This window comes from Microtus oregoni, unplaced genomic scaffold (assembly GCF_018167655.1).
Source record: "Microtus oregoni isolate MIOR12 unplaced genomic scaffold, Mior012 000021F_ref0000039, whole genome shotgun sequence".
Classification (NCBI taxonomy): domain Eukaryota; kingdom Metazoa; phylum Chordata; class Mammalia; order Rodentia; family Cricetidae; genus Microtus; species Microtus oregoni.
Window position 1 is genome coordinate 35,126,893 of NW_024543080.1, and position 22,183 is coordinate 35,149,075.

Sequence of the window (22,183 nt, forward strand, 5' to 3'; positions counted from 1 at the left end):
TGGCTGTATTTATAATATCTCTCTTTCAAGCATCATGAGACTTACAGGAAAATGACACTGAGTTACTTGTACAACCCTAAATACTTGGGCTGAGTTGTTACAAGAAGATTCTATTTTATCTAATGTTAGTTAGAATGAAGAGGTATCCTATGATAAATAAGAGAGGGCTAGTACGCATAGAGGAGTGGTACTGTTGCTGAAGTAAAGCTCTTAGTAATTTTTGCAGTAAAATGCTTAGAAACTGGAAACATCTCTCATATTCTTCTCTAGACACCTAACTCCATCCCCCTCATAACTGCTTAGTGTATATGTTGGTATTTTCTTGAAATTCACTCCCTCTATATTTATTTCCAATAGAAATAAAACATTTCTATTGGGAATTCTGCCAAAAAGAGTCCACAAGTGATAACATTTAAATAAAAGCCTGTTTACAGAGGAGAGGCTGGGAGCTGATCAGCAAGCTTAAAACAAACAAGCACTTGGTAAGTGTTTTTAAAGAAAGGTTAATACAACTACGATCAACTGTCCTTTTTCCAAAAGTTGCATACTCTTGAAAAATTAGTTGGCGTTTAAAGCAAGCATTTGTCTGTGGGAGTACTAAAGATTAGATAAAGTCATCTACCCACAGCTAAAGTTTAGACTAATTAAAATAAATGTAACTTTTCTTCTGACCTCCAGGAAAGTGCCACAAGCTAGCGTGAGCAGAAGCCTTATCTCTGCCGAGGAATTATAACTGTAAATGGCAGGAGGCTGTGGAGACTACAAGATTGCATGTGTCAAAATATTTGGGGTTATAGATACTGACAGAATCAACAGAACAAGAGCTCACATCATTCTCCCACTTGAGTTTTCTATTAAGTTGAGCTGAGAATAGTACCTCAAGGAATAATTATTTCATTGCAAAATTACAGTAAAATTTGCATTAATTACCAAAGCATAGTTTTATTTAAAGAATTATCTGTCTTTATTGGCTTACATAGTATATTTTCCAGCTTTCTTGGCTTATATATCTATTCCTACTCAAGTCATGCATCAAAAACTAATTTTGTTAGCAAGACTGCAAAAAAAAATTTCAACCCTTGTGCCCAGGAGTCTTCTCGGTAGAGCCTGAAATGCTATCGAGCTTATTTATGCCAATTTACTTTAAAAACCAGTCTACATTAAATATATCGGAGCACTTTGAATAGTGCAGGGAAACTCCTGGGCTATTAAAGGCTATTAAATCGTGCACACTGCTTGAAATAGCTATGATGTGTCTCATTTGGAACTGTGTGAACATGCACTGCAGTTGAAGTCATGGTACTTGGAAGTTTATCACTTTATCCCCTAGAGAGGCTAACATGGAACCCGAATTAACTTTCCACTCAAAGCTTGTCTGCTCTCTTTACCCGTACTGGTTAAATTAAGATCAGTATATCTATTTTCCAGTTACTACGCTTCAATTATGTGCACTTAAAATCACGTTGATAATTTCCACTGTGTTTAAGAAGAAGAAAGATTGACATGGAATATGTTACTTGTTTGCTTGTGTGTGTGTGTGTGTGTGTTTGTGTGTGTGTGTGTGTGCATGTGTGTATTTCCTAACAGAAAAGTTGTTGGCTTTATATATTTTATAAAAAGCTACGATCTATCATGTTGGTTCGGTATTAGGAGGAGTTTATAATTAGTTTCAAAGAGCTGTCCAAATGATGCTTTTGTTGTTTTGTTGTTGTTTATAATTGGCTACTTTAGCTTAACTATTATACTTGTTAAGAAAATAATTACTGTGTTGATTATAAAAGTAAGGGTAAATATTTTTGTTCGCAACATAAAATTGACTTTTCTCTTAATTTGTGTTACTATTTTCAACAATAAACATAACAACAAAGTTACTGTTCCAAATGGTTTCTCTACAATCAGGTTTTGGCTCACTTCCTTCACCTCACGATTTAAAGAGTATGTTAGTAGATAGGCTGTTCAATTTCCCTTAAAAGAAAAGTCCTTGTTTGTTAAGTGTATTGTTGAAGTATGTTCAGGAGCACAAAAATAAGTGTGTCCTTTTATATATGAATTTGTGAATATATTTTTCTATTGTGTTTAATGGAGATCATACACATGAGATATGAACTAAATATAAATATATAAACAGTAAAACTCAAGATTCAATTTATTGAAACATGTCCACACAGAGATTAACTCATTGTCTCTTTACTCTATGTTCTTTCTTATACTACTAATGATATGCATATGTGTGTGTGTGTGTGTGTGTGTGTGTGTGTGTGTCTGTGTGGGGAGGCTGTGATCACTTTTTAAAAACAAACTAACTTGCATTTAAACTTAAAATATTAGGACAATTTTAAGACATTCTCACACAGGAACAATATTATCCTTAGTAATTTATGTCTCTAGAATTAAAATATATTTTCAGATATTGACTAGCATATTTTTAATATTTACTTAGTATAAATAAGTACAATTGTAGAACATGTTGTGACCTTTTCCGCCAAAGTCTTCTGTCATAGGATTTTAGTATTTAGGAAACATGTCTTTACCTTAATTTATGAAAATTAGGGTTTATATTGAGTTTAAGTACTTTGAGGCACACATTTTTCCTTTCACTTAAAAGCCACAGTCCTAATATAACCACCAAATTCACATATTTTTGAATTTCCACTCTCTCTATATAATTGTGTATATGTAATAATACATATATCCTGAGTTACATAACATACTCTCATATGATAAAAATAGCTAATCTTAAAAATAATAACAGCATTTTCACTTGCCTCATTATGCCGTAATAAAAGGAACACCTTTCAGAATACACTAAGTGTGTATTACTTAAGGTTTATCTTTTTTTTATTTTGTTTTGTAGTACAGAGAGTTTATTTATTTATTTATTTATTTATTTATTTGCACAGCGTGTTAAACCAGTCGTTTCTTTTCCTTTCATTTCATGCTTTCTTATTCCTTTGCGTCATGTTTATGTAAGAAAAAAGATAAAAAAGAGGGAAGCTAAGAAATGAAAGGACAAGAGATATGGAAGAAAAAAACATTGGAAGAAAACAATTGAGAATGTCTTACCTACAGCTTGCAATGTATCTCACGCTTGCTTTAGCTGTTTCCCTGCTTTTCCCATCAAGAGAAAAACACTCTAATTAGGTATTACACAATGTTTTCTAATGTAAGTACTCATAAAACTACAGAAAAGCAGACAACTGCGCTCCTTATGTGTGTGAAATATAATATTATGTGTTCAAAACTCAAGTTTTGGCAAGATTTTTCAAAACTTGCTCCTTGAATATGAATTGGTTGCCTGTCTATAGGTGCCTCCTTAAGTGAACGGGAACTTTATTACAAATAGAAATTTCTTTCAATTTGTAAAATACACAATTCTAACTTTAATACTTTGCTGGATTTATCTGCAAAATCTTTGAAACTGACAGCCGAAATCTCCTGATGATTTCCGCAATCCAGTCAAATATCTCCCGCTTCAGCCACTTTGGTTTGAAAGGTAGTCCAGATGGAACCATGAAATTTTTGTAGCAAGTTCTACAGCACATAATTTCGTTCATTAAAGTTATTGTGCCATGCACAGCTGTAAACTGCCATCCAAAACAGCACACGTGCAAAAGAATTCTTGTATTATACATTTTATAAAACTAAAATTTGAGATTATACAGCCACACGCAATAATTTATTTGAAACATCAACATGTGTGTTGCTCTGGGGTACTCAAATGCAGCCATTCCTTTTCGAAGATAAAACGTTTGTCATTTAATATTCAGTATTAACACAAATGTTTTCCTCAGAATTATTGTCTAAATTAGGTGCTTTAAAATACATCAATATATCATTAACGTCTTACTTTACCATATTAGATCTATAGAAGAATCAATTCTCCCTAACAATGGCAAGAGAATCTAATCACTCTCTAAATTTATTTTTAATTAGCATCATCTGCATTAATTGGTGTAGCTGATAGCAAAAGAGTACAGAGAATTGCTATTTTATATTTGAAATGTAGTATATCTTGTGGTCCCACATCTCTCAAAGAAAGACCATAGTAACTTTTTTTCAGTATTCCTTGACTAAATATTTTCAGATGCATTGTTCCACCACTTTTGCAAGACATTAACGAGGCTATAGAAGGGGTGCTCTATTCAGATGAGGTTCCAGGTAAACATTTGCACCTGACTTCCTGTGCATGTTCAGAAATATCCTTAAAACTATTGCCTTTCCTTTTTTCCTCACAAATCTATTGTTTTTCCAACTTCTTCCTCCTTGTCCCCTTCTTCCTCCTCTTCTTCCTTTTGAGTAACTGTATCTAAATTGCCAAATAATTTAAATCCAGGGAGGATTACTTTATCATACATTCAAAGCTTCCTGTTATCAGTGACTTCTATGCTCTCACACACGTGCTTTTTTGCTTGCTGTTTCCATTAGTTTGTTTTTGAGAGAGTGCCACACTATACAGTGTAAGATGGCCTCAAACTCAAGATCTCCCTGCCTCAGCCTTAGTAATAGAATAAGTGTGTGTCACCAGCCCTCGTTACAATATTAGCAATACATATAAAATACGAGCAAAATTTCCGTGGTCTTAATTACAGGAATAGGGAGTAGGAGATGGCATAAAAACAATAATAGCCAAAAATTCCAGATCTCTTAGGAGCAAATTGATTTTCTGTTGGAGGAGGGTCGCATATGAGGGAAATCCCACATTAGTTTTCCAAGATGCTATACGTTACTTATGTATAGCTGTAGAACAGGTGTGCTAGCCAAGGGCACATGGTTCTTTTTGAAGTATCATATATTTTAAATGTATAAGCCTCTATGAAGGACCCTCTATAGAGGTGCATCACAAACACAGTAACACATTTTCTGATTCAATTAAGCACGACAACTACCAAGGACAGTTCATGACAACTGACAGATCTTTTATTTTGTTTTTACTAATAACTTCTTTCCCAGTGTCATACTTCTAAAACACTCTTCTTTTGCCAAAACAATCAATTCACTCATAAATCCTGTCTCATTTAAATATTACTTTCTTCTTATTTGTAACCTATAATAGAACTTTAGTCAGTTCTTAATTTCACTGCTTTTCTTCTATTAAAATCTTATTCTAACTTGGAAATACATTTCTAATGAAGTTGACTCCTGATATTCTGGATACATTATAGATTGTTAAACTTCATCCTTAGGGTGCTGTTGTTATTGTTTTGTATTGATCTTTTAATACTAAAAGTCTACAATGAAGTCCAGACAATTGACGTTTTTGACCAGTCGCTGGGTAACATCAATGTCTCTTCCTCGTAAACCATAGTTGGAGAACTGTTCAAATAGTAGAACTATTCATTTTTTGCCTTATCAAACTGAAAAATTATTGAAGTAAGTTCTTATCCTATCCTTATTCTATCTTCTCCAGACAGCCACGTAAAGCGGAGTTTGGTTGTGTTGATGCCATCCATAAATTAATGACATGTAGCTACTTTTCCTGTATGAAACATTCCTCTTGGACAGAGCTGGGGGTTCATAATACTCAGAACTCTCCAAAATGACAAGAATCAAGAAATCCTAAAAAGTTAGAGAGTTCATGAGGCCAATTTTTATAACAAACAAACAATTGTTGAGTTAGAAAAGACTTGGATGGATTCTCTGCTGGTTGGACAAAACTGTCTAGGGATTTGTGAGTTTTCGCCCATGCTGGGGTGGGCTCTGCAGTGATGTAAGCCCCTGAGAGTCATTTATGCTCATGTAAGTCATCCCCCCAAAACATCCACTGGGTTATCAAGATATGGTTTGTAATCTGTGTCCTAATAGAAGTGAAGAGTCAGTTTGTCTTCCTAGGAAAATCACAAAGCTGGTACCCGAACAGATAAGGAACAGAACTACAAATGAGTCAGGGAGGAGCAGTTTCATGATCCCTATAAAGAGTGTTAAATAATTGAGGCAGACTTATCTGAGATTAAACCATCCTTGGAACAACCTCTCTATGGCTACTTTTCAATGTGATCTATGGGAAGGTCTTACTCCTTGCTGTGTAGAAGTTTCAAGATCTCTACTGTGAGTAAAAAGACACATAATTAAGGCAGGGGCAATTGAGAGTGCAGCTTCTTTTTTTTATTTTTATTTTTTTCCGTTTATTTATTTTTTATTTTTTTATTTTTTTTTTAAATTTATTTATTTATTAAAGATTTCTGTCTCTTCCCAGCCACCGCCTCCCATTTCCCTCCCCCTCCCCTAATTAAGTCCCTCCCCCTCAGCCCGAAAAGCAATCAGGGTTCCCTGTCCTGTGGGAAGTCCAAGGAACCCCCCACCTCCATCCAGGTCTAGTAAGTTGAGCATCCAAACTGCCTAGGCTCCCACAAAGCCAGTACGTGCAGTAGGATCAGAAACCCAGTGCCATTGTTCCTGAGTTCTCAGTAGTCCTCATTGTCCGTTATGTTCAGAGAGTCCGGTTTTATCCCAGGCTTTTCCAGACCCAGGCCAGCTGGTCTTGGTGAGTTCCCAGTAGAACATCCCCATTGTCTCAGTGTGTGGGTGCACCCCTCATGGTCCTGAGCGTGCTCTCTCTCCTTCTGCTCCTGATTTGGACCTTGAGAATTCAGTCCTGTGCTCCAATATGGGTCTCTGTCTCTGTCTCCTTTCATCGCTTGCTGAAGGTTAATATTCAGGAGGATGCCTATATGTTTTTCTTTGGGTTCTCCTTATTTAGCTTCAATGGAAGAATGGATGAAGAAAGTATGGAATATATACATATTAGAGTATTATTCAGCAGTAAGAAACAAGGACTTCTTGAATTTTGCATACAAATGGATGGAAATAGAAAACACTATCCTGAGTGAGGTAAGCCAGACACAAAAAGAGGAACATGGGATGTACTCACTCATATTTGGTTTCTAGCCATAAACCAAGGACATTGAGCCTATAATTAGTGATCCTAGAGAAGCTAAATAAGGAGAGTGCAGCTTCTTTGACCAGGGAAAATCCCATAGTGGCCACTTTCCTTTATGTGCCATACCAGTTTAGTGAAAGGGGTCTAATATATGAAGTCGGAAATGAACCCTCCCAAGCCGACAGGCTAGAGAGCATTTACTGTATGGAGTAAAATGGGTAAGGTTGTTGGATGAAAACCCAAATGCCAAATATAGGTTAGCTCTCTGCAATTTTATGGCCAGTGAGTTTCTTATGATTCCCTATACAATAAACATGATCATTAATAATGGTTGCATTCCAGAACTAATGGTATGTCCATATTCATTTAAGCTAGGGCTTGAGCCAGATACTGCGGCCCTGACTTCGAACATTCGTGGTACCAATATAGCTGGTAATCGAGAACTGTTGCCAACAGTAATACTGGTTATCGACTCTATGGGCTATCGTATCAACCTATCCGGTAAGACACATACTGGTACAATAATAGCAACACTGCTATTGCTCAACCAACTTCTTTCCAATTATATTTAGCTTTGTACATAAAATATAGTATATCATCAACTTTCCAAGTCCAAGTTAAGTTATTATCTGAAAAGGAAAATAATACACACAGATTGAGCCTCAGCATACATTACCTTCTAAGATATATCTAATTATAATAATGGTTTATTACATTTGAAAAGCATTCTCAAAATGCCATGGTAATGACTCTAAGCACTGCTCTCAACAACTGTCTTACAATTATGTGTAGTTTTAGAAAAAAAATATTGAAAATAAGATGCAATGAAGACTGTGTCTACTATGCTATAATTTGACAATAAAAAAGTTAACCTTCCCAACACCTAAGGTTAAAATAGAGTATTGTCAAACATCTGCCACTTTTCTCCAGCTTCTGGGAAACTTACTTTTGATTTAACAGTAGTATGTCCCAAGGTAATCTCAAAAAGTCTGAACAGGTGCTTTGAAAAAAAAGAAGTTTTGTTCTTTCATTAACTTGCCTTTGCTTCAAGGTCTTTTCTTCTTCATAAAAAAGGCTAACTAATATTCCCATGCCAAAATATGGGCTCTCTCTCTAGGGTACACATTTCCTTCTTCCCTGCATGACTGCTGTGTCGCTTACCTATCTACCCGAGCAACTTAGTGAACAACAGCAAACAAGGATAGATTTTGTTCTAATCAGAAGCACTCAGTTAAAAACAAAAACCCATCTTTTTTTTAATGTTTCCATGTTCTAACTTTTTCCTATGACTTGATGGGCAAGAAAAATCTATCTGAAGTTTTTATGGGGTAAAGATAATAAGATAAAAACAAGTACCATGAAGAAAGAAAGAAAGAAAGAAAGAAAGAAAGAAAGAAAGTTTAAAGAGAGATACTGAAGGTTTTTGTGAGGAAGAAAAAGCTACATAGATAGATAAAATATGACAGATTTTACACTCACAGAAACATGATAGATGAATTTTTTACTCTTATGATCAGATTAAATGCAAATACATGTATAAGCATTGTGATAAGTAGAGCAATGGACACCTACAAACACCTTCATCCTAACCCTAGGAACCTGTGAATATTTTAGCTGATGTGACAAAGGAGAATGAAAGCAACAGATCAGTTGACCTTGAAACGGGGAGATAATTCTGGTTTATCTAGTTAGAGATGAAATAATCAAAGGGTCATTTTATTATATAGGAAGCAGAAGAAACTATCAGAGGAAAAACAGTGCTGAAAGTGCTGATTCCAATGTTACTTTGAAGATGAATAAAACCCTAAGTAGAAGACAGTGGAAAAGCAATGAAAATTTCTCCCTTAACTTCTTCAAAAGGTACATAAGCCCTGCTGACACACTGGTTTCAGTCCACTGGGAGTCACATTGGGTCTCTGGACTGCAGAAATGTGAGATAATAATTTATGGTAGTGTTAAGACACAAACTAGGTGGGGATTTCTTCTATCAGCACTAGACAATAATGCTTCATTTTTCATCTTTAATTGATGGGTTTTCTTGTATGAATAATAGTAACTCTTGCTTGTCTCAATTAATCTGAATACACTGACAATCAGTGATATACTCTATGGAGGGCATGTTATCATACCATTGTTGCAGTATTAAGGAACCAAAAGTCAGCCAATGAATGTGGCATTGACTCTAATACGTTTTATTCACCACAATATGTGAAAAAAAAAACAATGTGAAGTCACTCATGAGATATTTTTTATTATTTTATCAGTTTTAAATCTCATGGGTTTTTAATAATTACAGCCATATTTCAAATGCTTAGTTCTCACAATTGACTGGCTAGTAACTGATATTTTGAACAATTAATTTATTATCAAATTATGCAACTAGAAGTTTATGAGCAAAAATATAATCTTAGAATTTTTTCTTTCCCTCAGGTAAGTGACTGAACACAAGGAAGTAATATGTTTTCCCCTAAGTTATGCTAGAATTTCATTGTATTCCACTATTTGAGAAAAACCCTCCATGTTTTTCCATATGAACAATGGACATCATAAAATCTTGACATTTTTTTATATTCATCTATGTTGGGAAGTTTCTACTTCCAGGCTCCAAAAGGAGGAAAAACGCAAAATATTTGTTTTGAGGACACAGTGGACTCAAATAGCCTTTGTACATCTTAGGACTAAGATGACCAGACATGTTGCAGTCTACTTAACTGACGTTAAGAACACTGGCTCATTTTGTTTTTACTACTGTACTATATATAATGTAGGAAGCACAATCATCTCTATACATTGAAAAGAAATCTTATACCTTGGAAAGCTTAGGTCTTTGCCCAAAGTCAAACTGCTTGTCACAAAAACTAGAACTTTATGTCATATCTGAATCAATACAAGAGTCCTAGCCACAAACAATAATGCTGTGCCAATTTCATGATTACTAAATGCATGCAATATCTTTGAACATTTTTATTAGAATTCTATTAATATGAAAAAACTATGTTTGTAGTTAAGCACTATAATATGTGAATATATCAGTACATCTATTAATAAATCAGTACATGTATTAATAAATATAATTAATATATGTAAACACATATTATATACATACATATGTATATATAATGCATATTGTATATATTATGTGAATAAAATCTTTTTTTAGCCATAGGTTTAAGATTAGAGTGAGAAATTAAGTATATGTGCTCAGATAATAATCAGATTTACCAAAGGAGTACTATTGAGCTACAAGTATGATGATCAGTTTTACTATTTGGTGAATAATTCCAATATTAAATTGAAAATTTTTAACCATTATCCTTCAAAGTAAAATTCGAACACAAGCATCTGAATCTGCACTGTTCAATATGATAGCTACTACCCAGCTATGCAAATTGTGAATAAATAAAATTTGAGCTAAATTTGTTTCTGAGTCCCTGAAGGCTGTGTTGATCAAAATGGAACTAAGGACTGAACAATGCTTTGTCAAGGATATTTTCCCTAGACTAGTTCCTACTTACAGCTTTTTTGTTTTTCTCTATCTCTCGACTTTGCTCTTTGCAAGAAAGTACACTATGTCATTTATATACCACCAGTAGGCAGCTACTTAGTTTAAAAACAAAGTATGACTTCTAAAAGAGAAACATCCATTTAAATTGGGTGGAGGAGTCAGACTAAGTCAATATCATATTTCAAGGAATATCTTTTTTAAGACTTAAAACACTATAAAGTTGACAGGTTAGAGTAGAAGTGTTTAGATTGATTGCTAAGATGTATATCTGCACTGAGAGAAATACTGTGAGGTGAAGACAGGAGAAACAAAACAATGAGAATTTACCTTCATAGAATGTGTTCCTTGAAGAAAGGAAAAGAGGATACTTTCCTTTCTTATTGTATTCAACTTCTATTGTCTTTCATTATACATGCAAAGATTATGGACAATATTTAGTGATCATTACTAAAAGGGAAGTGATTATTAATACTAATAATTGGAATGAGTCAGTTACTTGAGAATTTGAATAAAATAAAAATTGAACAGGGCAGTAACTGTAACGCAATTGAGTCGAAGCAGCAGAAGCACTTGATGCTTTGCTCAATGTCTAGCCCTTTGAATGGCTTTACAGATAAAGACTAAAATCAATAGCATCATTATCTTTAATAGCATTAATGATGATCACAATCACAATAGCTTTCATTGACTGAATAATTTCTGGTGGATTACATGATTGGTTTGCCCAAGTCTGTTTAGTACTCACTCAAAACCCTTTACTTGGGTGGATTTCTCTTCTTCTTAAATACTGTACTGTAAATAAATGAGGCTAGACTGAAAAGTGAAAATATTTTCGGGCAATGCTAGAAAGGATAGTAATCTTTTATTTTTTTTAAACATTAAATTTAAGATGAGATGATTGATTGAGAGATAGGTAGAGATGGATGATAGATAGTTACATACATACATACACACATAGATTAGGGATAGATGATTATAGATGATAGAAATAGAAGCATATCATCCTACTCTCTGAGTTATGTGACTGCCTACATTTTATGATTTTCCCCTTAATTAACAATACAGACATTTTATTAAGAAAACACAAAGAATAATAAATGTTGCTTTCATTTAATTACTAATATTACACTTTAATTCCCTTCTCATTATAAAGAGAACCAACCTAACATGACTCAATGTTAATACTTATCACAATTAATTTTGTTTATGATTTTTAGCCTACTAACCTCTATTCATCAACATTCTAACTTGGTGAACTTCTGTATTGAATTTCCATGCAACACATACATTTTTGAAAACTGTTTAAAAAATCAACAGCGTGTGATTACATTCTGATGAATTTTTCTAGTCACGTCTTGAGGGAAAACTTCTGATGATTTTATATTTAAAGAATTACCGATCAGAACTCTTTCACTCTCTCTTACTTTTGAGGAGGTGGGAAGCGGTGCGAAGATAACCAGAAATAAATAAGCCTCCAATATGCAGCCCCACAATGTGGCCTTCATTCAGACAGCAGTCTGTTCGACTTCCTCAAGTTGATCATGAATATCTAACTCACTGAGCCCTCTACCAAACACTGCCCTTGAATGTGCCAGAGGCAGGGTCTGATGCAAGCTGCTGTCCCTACTTTTTCATTATAACCACTGCCCATTCTTTTAGTACCTGCAGTTCCATGGAATGGTGCAGCACCTGTAAAACGTTAATGAGCATAGAGACTTTCAGGTAAAAGGCAAATAACAAACAGACTCTTCACAGACACTGCACATCAATAAACAGACAAGTAGCATGCAAGCTCCAGACACAGTTTGGGTGGCAGGTCTTACTGAAGCCCCGCCTGTAATGTTTTACAGTCTCTATATATTTCATATATATATATATATATATATATATATATATATATATATATATACTTGGTGAGATGACATTTTCGAGCAATAATTTTATGAGTCAAATTATAATTCAACTGCATTTAATTGCACCTGTCTTATTAGCTTCACTTGCAAAACATATTTTCTTTATTATTCTTGCTCTTACAAGTTGTTAGAAATCTTTTTAGGAAATAAAAAAATTGAAAACCAAGTATATTCTTCAGAAAAAAATGACAGATTAAGTACAGAGAATTCTGCCCCCTCTCAAAATAGGAAGATCATAATTAAATCACCTTGTCTTTACTATATAAGACATTTGACTGCTGAAATAAATGATAACTGAAGTCATCTGCAGTGAATATTTTAAATAGACTTGACCTCTGTTATCTATTAAAAAGTAGAAGAAGTACTTGTCATCACAAGTTATCACCGTTTAAATAAAGAAATCAAGCTGTCAGGTTTTCTAAACCTCTTGACTCTTTTGTCTTCAAAGTTGCATTCATAGTTGCATGAGGAATAGTAAGCATCACTGTGCATGCATTCAGACTCCCGTCACTGAGGAGGGCTGCAGAGGGATAGCTCTTCCATTCCCAGTTCCACGTCTTAAACCATCTCTTGCTAATTTTGTACCACTCAACACTAATATGAATGTAATCAAATTAGCATTAGCAATTCATCTCGCAAAATTCAATTCGTATTGTTACAACATCAAAAAATACTTCAAGAGAAAAAATAAAAGAGGAGGTATTTAATAGATTTAGTGTCTTAAGCAGACTAACAAGGCCTTGAAGGTAGCTTAAATCATATATGGGTCACAAATATAAAAATTGAATATATTTATATTTTTTCAAGAAACCAAGGCCTGTGTGCTAAATGCTAATGAAACATGAATATTAGAGAGAGAATGGAATATGACAGTGCATATGGAAAATGTTAGGCTTCTCATAAACTGAGAACTCTGTTTACACTAAATCAGACTACTGTGTAGATAACTGTTTGTAGCTATGAGATTGTTGATGAGAGTTCTATTTTATCCACTTATCTGTTCATCTAGCTAACATATTACAATATTCACAGTCAAGCTATTATCAGTTTTTAGCGTGTAGGGCAATGCAGTGGAGCTAATATGCTTGTGGGAAAATATTATAAAAATAATGTCATCTCTACATGCTGCATCCCTCATTTTTTAATCACATGCTATTATCGTACGGTTTGCATCTGCCTACGAGAATGGCTCGCATGGTGATTCATATGACCGAACTAGGTAAAACACACAAGTTTTATGAACTGGCATTTTATGGAACTCATGTCTGTGACGTTCCTAGGGGAGAATATATTTTCAAAGATGTAAACCTTATCTTTAGAATTTCTTCAATTACTTCCTTAGCTCCCTCTCATTCTGATGGTGACTTAGCTACATAATGCATATCCTGGAAATCAGACATTCCCTAATGAACCTAGAAGAGTCTCTGCTCCCAGGTACACACTCCTGGATTTCCTTAATAAGTGTTTCCTACGACATTTTAATATCTGATGATGCGTTAACGTCTGATTTTGTTGTTCTATACTCCAACTCATTTTTGAAGTAAAACATGTTCTCGTAGCACTATTACATTTCAAGATACTTCTAAATATATATTTCAAGCTATTTTATTCTTAATTCTATATAAGTATATATGTAGAAAATGAAATTTTATTTTATGACTCACATTCTTTTAAAATATATAACATAATTCAATTATTATTCATGGCTAAATTTCCTACAAATAATATCCATGAAGTCCTCCATTTTTTGCAACTATCAAGTGAGATTTGTGGAGGCAATTCAATCTTAATATAAAAGTTTAGAGATCATAGGAGTGTGCTCCTACAAGAACAGACATATCTGGAAGAAATAAAGACAAAAAAAGAGACTTTTAAATACAAGTTTTGGAAAATTGATATGTATTAGTAATTCTTCCTAATCCTAGATGATCTGTAAGTTAATTGTATGACACCCAGAAAGGGTGAGCAGGTAATATGAGTAATGCTAAATTCATTTAATATGACAGTTCTCACTCTTGGATTGTGTTTTGGTTTAGTTGCTAGTTGTTAAAAATTTTCTGAAGGAGGAAAAAGAAACATTTTCTAGGTTGCAGAAAAATACCATTGATTGGAGTTATCCATAATAAGATCATAAAGGAACAGATCATGGATGGACAACTTTCTCTAACCTAAAACTTTGCCAATGGTGATTCCTTTGCATCTTTGAACTACCTGAATCTATTTTAAATGCGTTACACTTAAGGATGAAGCTATTGTCAAATATATTCTGATTAGACTAAACCAAAATTTTAATTTTAAATTAAAATGAATTGTGCAAATATCACCTTTGTCATAGTTCAACCATTTCTTCATAATGGATTTGTAGACTCATTCATTTATGCATGTTAAAAGAATAATCATCTGTAGATATCTCATGGGTTTAGCATGCTTATTTCCTACAATGTCTGTAAATAACAAATTACCTGATGATACAATAGATATATTTATTTTGTCTCTGTTGTTTAAGAAAATTCATGACATCTACAAACCATCTTTATGGGAGATGAAGTAATTCTATCCTCAGGAGAATACAGCCTATTCTTTTTAAATGACCTCTTGGGAAGACAGGACACATTTGAATATTAATGTAATCAGTGGCTGTCATTTAGCAGACAAGGAGAAATCAATTGCAGGCCAAAGAAACTGTAACTTACATATTTAAAATTCAATAGTAGAAGGAAATTCTCAACTCCTTAAGTTCTAAATATGTAGCCCATGTTTTTCTTATCTTTAAGAAAAAGAAGTCATATCCTTTCCAATTCTTACATCTCAACTAGTTGACTCATAAAGAGAGCTAACTTTTGTTATTGGAAAGTCCACAATAATTATTAGATTGCTAGGCTATGGCATGGTAGGTTGACACAGGTCAGAAAATTGTAGCAAATCTCTTTACATTTGTTCTTTTAAACTAAACTGAGCAGAAGAAGCAGAAGCTGATGAGAGGACAGTATGAGTAGTTAACCTTCTTTAGCTCAATCCCTCCCTTTCACTGAAGCTCACCCTGGAGTCCAGGAGGACAGTGGTTCACTCAAGCCACATGCACAGCATCAGAACATGAATGCATCACAATTTCCAAATCTGAAAACTTTTTTTTTCTTTTCCAGGTTCATGAATGTTTAAGGTAAATCAGACACAAACTGATAGGCATTCCTCGTGGTTGGACACTAGCACACTGCTCATATGCAATGTTTATGTCCCACTCTGACACAGCTTTAGAGGGCAACTATTTCATTAGTTTAAGGGTGGGTGGGAGGGGGGTAAGGGGAGATGGGGAGAGAAAAGTGAGAAGGGTAGGATGGGGAGAACTTGGGGCAACGGGATGATTGGGATAAAGGAAGGTTGGACAGGGGAGCAGGGAAGCACATATCTTAATTAAGGGAACCATATTAGGGTTGGGAAGAGACTTCAAACTGAAGGAAAATCACCAGCTGAACATTTCTATCTGAAGCCTCAGTCCTGTAGTTGAACCCACCTACCCTGGAATGACATTTGTGGAAACACTGAACAGCATCAACTACAGCATTTCCTGAAAAGAAACCCACTATTCAATGTATAATTAGCTCATCCTTGGGCTCGAAACAGAAACAAATGAAGTTTCTAAGCAAAAGTGCATGTAAAAATGTGTACATTTTTATTTCATTTAATGGTATTTAATGCTAATAATTCTGTTTGCTACTTTATACAGTGTAGCTCACATTTGAGAAACACTTCTCTTTGTTCTTGCATATGGTTTTTGGTAACTCTAAAATGATCTTGATGGCATTTGCCTTTGTCATATTCTATTTGAATTATCTTGTGATAGCTGATCTTAATTGTATTTGGCCAGTTGTTGTTGTTATTTTATAAGTAAATGAACTCTTTGCTTTTAGAGATGAATCATAGGAATCCAAAATAAATTTGTAGAATTGCTTATCAATAAACTTATGACTGCATTATTAACCAAAAGCACTTCTGTTCTTGCATTCCTTCTTTGCAGCATTGTTTCTCCTATGCCACAAATCGCAGATTCATGTGTAGAGATTCCTGGAGAGACCTATAGCATTAGTGTGTGCAGCTCTCATATATATATATATATATATATATATATATATATATATATATGTAACAAAACTGAAGTTTAAAGAACTAAACTGGCATGGCTGATGCTGATTCAGGAACAAATCTTTGAGTTCCTAATGCATTGCTTTTCTATTCATCAGAATACATACATTTCAATGGCATAGATCCAAAATATTGGAAATCATAGAGATGACAAATGAAGGTCATGCTGCTATTCAATACTGTAACTTGAAAGCATTTATTTTAATACAGAGTCAAGTTAAGGGATAAGACTTTGTATTAATATTTACCCATATATATTGTCTACTTTCCTTACTCATTTTGTATTATCCTCAGTAAGTTGATGTGATTGTCATTTCTTTAGCATTTTATAGATTAGTATTAATATAGCTGTCCTTAGAGTGTTTTTTATTGATTTCTTCAATTTTCCATCTCTGTAAACAATGACCACAATTATATGACTAAAATAAGTAACATCAATAGTATGGATATCAATGAAAGACAAAGAAGCCTCAGTACAGTAGGTCTAGGACATTTTTGTTAAAGCCACACAAAGATTTCTTTGACTCATGACTTGATGGTGTGGGACACTATGACAGTATTGAGTATCAACAGACAAACAGAAATGTTCCATTACAATGCTTTTATTAGTATTTATAACAGCTCTAGTGCTCTTGATAAATGAAGCCATGTTAATTAGTTTCAGGAACCATTCTCACTTTGGCATATCCACTAGCACTTCTGAACATGCAATTAAAATATTTCAAAATGTCACTTACATTTTCTTTCTACAAGAAATGCATACTGATCATGCCACATAATTTGTACTAAAGTATGTACATTTAGAAACAAAGATATGTTAACATTTTAGGGGTTGAGAAATACATCAAACACTATGCCCAATGCAATTTTATGAAAAAGAAAGCTATCAGTGATTACTTACTAATTTTCTGAATACAAAATACTTACTATTTTAGTTTTTATGTTCAGTCCTGGTAATGTTGGTTTGCATTTTGTCTTTGAAAATATAGATTCAGTAAGAATTTAGGATTTCAAGTAATGAAAACAAACAGGTGGATTTTGTTTTGCTTGGATGCTGTTTTGTTGTTTGTTGTTTTATAATCTATGAATTAATGTCAATCCTTTATTGAAGTGATGGTTGAGGTGAAAGTTAAATGTTGACTCATGCACTGACATCAAAACAAACTGGTCTTTCTCTTAAGTTCACCGAAATTGACTGTTATCTTTTGGGACATTAGTTGTCTCATGGTACATATAGTTAAAAACAATAGTGTGTTGGGCATGGTGGCATAGGACTTTAATGTCAATATTCAGGAGGCAGAGATAGTTGAATCTGAATGGGTTCAAGCCCAACTTGGTTTACAGAGTGAGTTCAATGTTAGCTAGTGCCAAACAGTGAGATTCTGTCTCAACAATAATAATTAATAAATATAATCTTTTAGATTAAATAAAAATAAAAGAAAGTACACAAGCATGTATACACAGACATATGTGAGAACTTAAATATTTGACTTTTTCCCTAATTATTTGATCTGTAATTTCAATTTGACATGTTATATCAGAGGAAAGACCAAAGTTACGTAACCAAAAGGTTCTTGCAGCTGTTGCCTGCTTAACACCAAGAAGCAAGAAGCCAGCTGTCAATTTATTCCTTAAAAATGAAAAGTTAAATTTTGAAGAAAAAATAAATTATGAATCTAAGAGGCTCTATTTGCAATGTTCAAGGTTTAAAACAATGGAATTATTTTATTTCACCACTTTTAAAATCCAGAACACAAAGTTTATATGTTCTTCCTCAGTTCTGCACTAATTTCCCCCAGTACTATGAGATACAGAGTCAGGTGGTCCTCTGATCTTGGAGAAGTGAAAGGGCACATACAGGACAATGAAAGGAAGAATATAGGAGTTGTCCATTAAAGCCAGATACACTTAAAATCAGTCAAGTAGCTGAAAGGGAATCCATCTAATTCTGAAATAGGATAGAGTATCCTAATCACGGTGTGCCTGGTCTTATTACTACTACTCCAAGAGTTTCAAGTTGTGAGATAATATATCAAACTTGGATCTGAGGAAGACAAGATAACTCTGTTCTGAGGATGAACCCAGTGTTAGTATTCAGGCACACTCTAGCACAGTGCAGCATGAGCAGATGGCACCTTATTCTTTCAAGAGGCAAGCTCTTCGCACTCTCAATCTCTCCCCTCCCCCAAGGCAAGCAGGTCTAGGCCTTCTCTTTCCATTCCTCTCTCCTCTATCTCCTCCCTCTGTCTCTCTCTATCTCTCTGTCTCTGTGTCTCTCCCTTCCTCCCTCCTCCCTACCCTCCCAATACCCTTTTCCCAAATAAAACTTCATACTCAAGCTCTCTCTGCATGGCATACTTTATCACCCGCCATGGTTTGGGCCTCTCCCTCTCCCACAGGATCTTATACCCAAGCCTTGCAGTCATACTTGGATAGCACTATTATTCTGTGTCTTAGGAGAGAAGTGGGGCATGGTCAAGATTCTTAAGATGAAACATCTAGTCACAAGGGTGATATAGGATTCCCCTCCATATGCTATGATTATGTTTTATTACTATTGGTTAATAAAGAAACTACTTTGACCTCTGGCAGGGTCAACCTACCTGGAAAAGATATATAGAGTAGGTGGAGTAAAAAAGACATCATGTAACTGCCAAAGGAGAAGGACTCACAGAAACTTACCAGTTGGCCACAGCTTCATGGTGATACACAGATTAATAGAAATGGGTTAATTTAAGGTGTAAGAGCTAGCTAGGAATATGACTAAGCTATTGGCCAAACAGTGTTGTAATTAATAGAGTCTCTGTGCTATTATTGTGGTCTGGGCAGTCAAGAAACTAGTGTAGTCTCAGCCTACACAAGTGGAGTAGCCAGCAAAAGTGGGTTGAGAAAGGAGGTGAGGGAAATTGGAAGAGAAGTTTAAGAGGAAAGTGTGCCGAAAATGCTTGTGAAATTTCTTCAAGGAGATTGGGCATTGAGGTACGCACTTAAAATCCTAGCACTCTGCCTTGAATCTGAGACAGGAGGAGAGCATAGCGGCAAATGTGAGACTACTGTCTGAGAACAAAGAGAGAAAGTAGAAATGCAACTATGAATTCAATCTGCTCCCTCTTCATGCTCCGAATGTGCCACTATCCCAACTGTTCTCCTCTCTTTATTTATAGAAATAGTTTTTAAATTACACATTAATACTGTATATATTTTCCTGTAAGACATGTTCTAAAATGCATACACGTAGGAAAAAGACTCAGCTGAACTAGTTAATATTGGAATTATATCACACAGTTATAATTTTCAAGATTTATTTCTATTGTTTAAATGGTTTGCCTATGTGTATGTACGTATGCATATCATGTACATTCTGATGCTCACAGGGGTCAGAAAAGAACGTTGGATCCTATAGAACTGAAGTTAAACATCACTGTGACCTGTCACATGAGTGCTGGGAACAAAATCTGGTTCTTTTGCAAAGTAGTAAGTGCTTTTAACCTTTGAACCATCTTTCCATCCTCAGTTTTTATGGCTGGTAACAACTATATCATTTTCAGTTATTTGAAGAGTACATTACTACAGCCACCAGCAAGGACTATAGATGACTTGAACTTTTCCCTTCCCATCATTCTGCAATCCCTTTCCAATAGAATCTATGTATGAATAGACATGGAATAAAACCTGTCTAGCAATGAATATATTTTAACGTTTAATGTTTTAATGTTTCAGGTTCTGAAAATTTCAAAATCAAACCATGTAAGGTTGACTTTTTAACAGGAGCAAAATCCGATATGTAACAAAAGGATGCTCCATTCAGACCAACACTGGCATATGACTTCACATTCAGAAGCAAGGTTAATATGAAGGTGAACGATAAACTTTTATTATTCCTGAATACTATATTATAACACATAAACTGATATGTCCTATTAATTTAAAAGAGAATATTTAAAGAGGTTATATTTTATTCACTGATTGAATAGAGGCCTTTTATTGTCTAAAATTGATTTTATTTCTACTAAAATATTTGTTTTGACCTTGGACTGCTAGGCACTGCATAGTTCAGTGTGAGAGGGTATTATTTAAAAAATGGGGTATTTTGCACTTGCCTCAAATCTTCTTCTATTATCCATCAAACTCATTTCCCTTGTAACTAAACTTATTATAAGTCTGGATATCAGAATAAGAAATATATTTCCCAACAAAACCCACTATCAATAACTTAGTAAAGTTCTCAAATAATACAATACAATCCTTTTGGTTGCTTTGTTATGGTTCATAAATAAAATATTGACCTTTGTAATTGATAAGGCAGTGCTAGTCTGCAAACAGTAAAGACACTGAGCTGAGGACAGGGGATGATTTTTCCACCTACCAAAACTCTATTTTTTTTTCAGTGACTAAGATAATGAAATGCATATAACATAAACAAATTTATATTTTAATATGAATGTTTATTCATTCTATATACAATAACCAAAATTTACTCACTTCTTTAGAATTTAAAAAGAAATCCAAAACTTTGAGACATTCATAAAAGTAAAAATAAATGATTTCAAATGCAAGCATTAGAAGTTGTTGTACTTTTCTAATTTTTCATCACATGAATCATTTGATTCTGAATGTGACATGATATTTTGTTTTCATTTCAAGCCTTGTTTTTGCATATGAATAAACTGAATGCAAATGTTGAGGTGCAAAATTTGTTTTCCTGTCTATATCATTGTGTGAATGAAATTATATTAAGCCTGGAAAGAAATCTATCTTCTCTACCATATAATCTTTTCTTTACAGAAAAGTAATTTATATTACTCATAATATCTTAATTTGAATAATGACCTAATGAGGTAGATAGATTTTTATAACCTTGAACTATTAGTCTTATACTTGGATAAATGTATGTTTTGTTAGTAGGAAGTTCTAGTTTAACTAATAACTAAAGTCTGACATTATTTAATGTGAGATTTATGCAGTCATTGTTGATGTATTAGAATATCTTGAAATGTCTTGTTCTTCAGGTGCATTATCATCCTTCTTAGAAAGGGAAAAGACTATAGTATGGTTGTGGAGACAGAGAAATCACCAGGGCAATAATTCTTTTACATCATTGTCCTCACAAAGTGGATCTGTGATATTTTATAATCAGGTAAGAAAATATAGAGGCTAGAGAGATGGCTCAAAAGTTAAGAACACTGGTTGCTCTTCCAAAGGACCCAGGTTTGATTTCTAGCACCCATGTAGCAGTTCACAATTGCCTGTGGCTCCAGTTCCAGGAAATCCGAAGCCTTCTGGGTTCCAAGGACATCCACGCATGAACACAGAACTCCCATCACACACATAATTAAAGATAAAATAAGTCTTAAAAAAAAACAAAAAAGAAAATACAGACACCAGTTTTGAGGCCGTGAAAAAAAAACTAGCTAGAAAATAGAAGCCTATATAATCTGCATAGTGAACATTCCACCAAAGAAACCGACCAACCCACTGTGGAAGAAAATAATTTACATTATGCACACTTATGACCATTGCGAGGCATTGAAATAGTAAAGATACCACCCCTGAATCTAAGGGCCTCTAAAGCTAAATGGAGCTCAAACATCTGAAAATGAAACAATAACTAATGCTAGTAGTCAAGCAATGAAGTTCTGACAGTAATTCCTGATCCCATGATACTGCCTGTCATATTAGCATGCAGAAGAATGATGTTCAGGAGTGAAAAAAAATTCCTGCTGTGATTGGAAGAGAATACATTTTTAA

At 34.2% G+C, this 22,183-nt stretch overlaps 1 protein-coding gene across 5 annotated transcripts in view; it reads right to left on the reverse strand.

The window, feature by feature from the left end:
• Positions 1-22,183, reverse strand: part of Pcdh7 (protocadherin 7) — a 421,730-nt gene that overhangs the window by 140,405 nt on the left and 259,142 nt on the right. The window contains exon 3 of one of the 5 annotated variants that reach the window (XM_041671583.1): positions 12,045-12,071. The exons of the other annotated variants lie outside the window; for them this stretch is intronic. Within the exon in view, the coding sequence (XP_041527517.1) occupies positions 12,045-12,071 (27 nt within the window). The remainder of the gene's footprint in view (positions 1-12,044; positions 12,072-22,183) is intronic. 5 annotated transcript variants of the gene reach the window in all.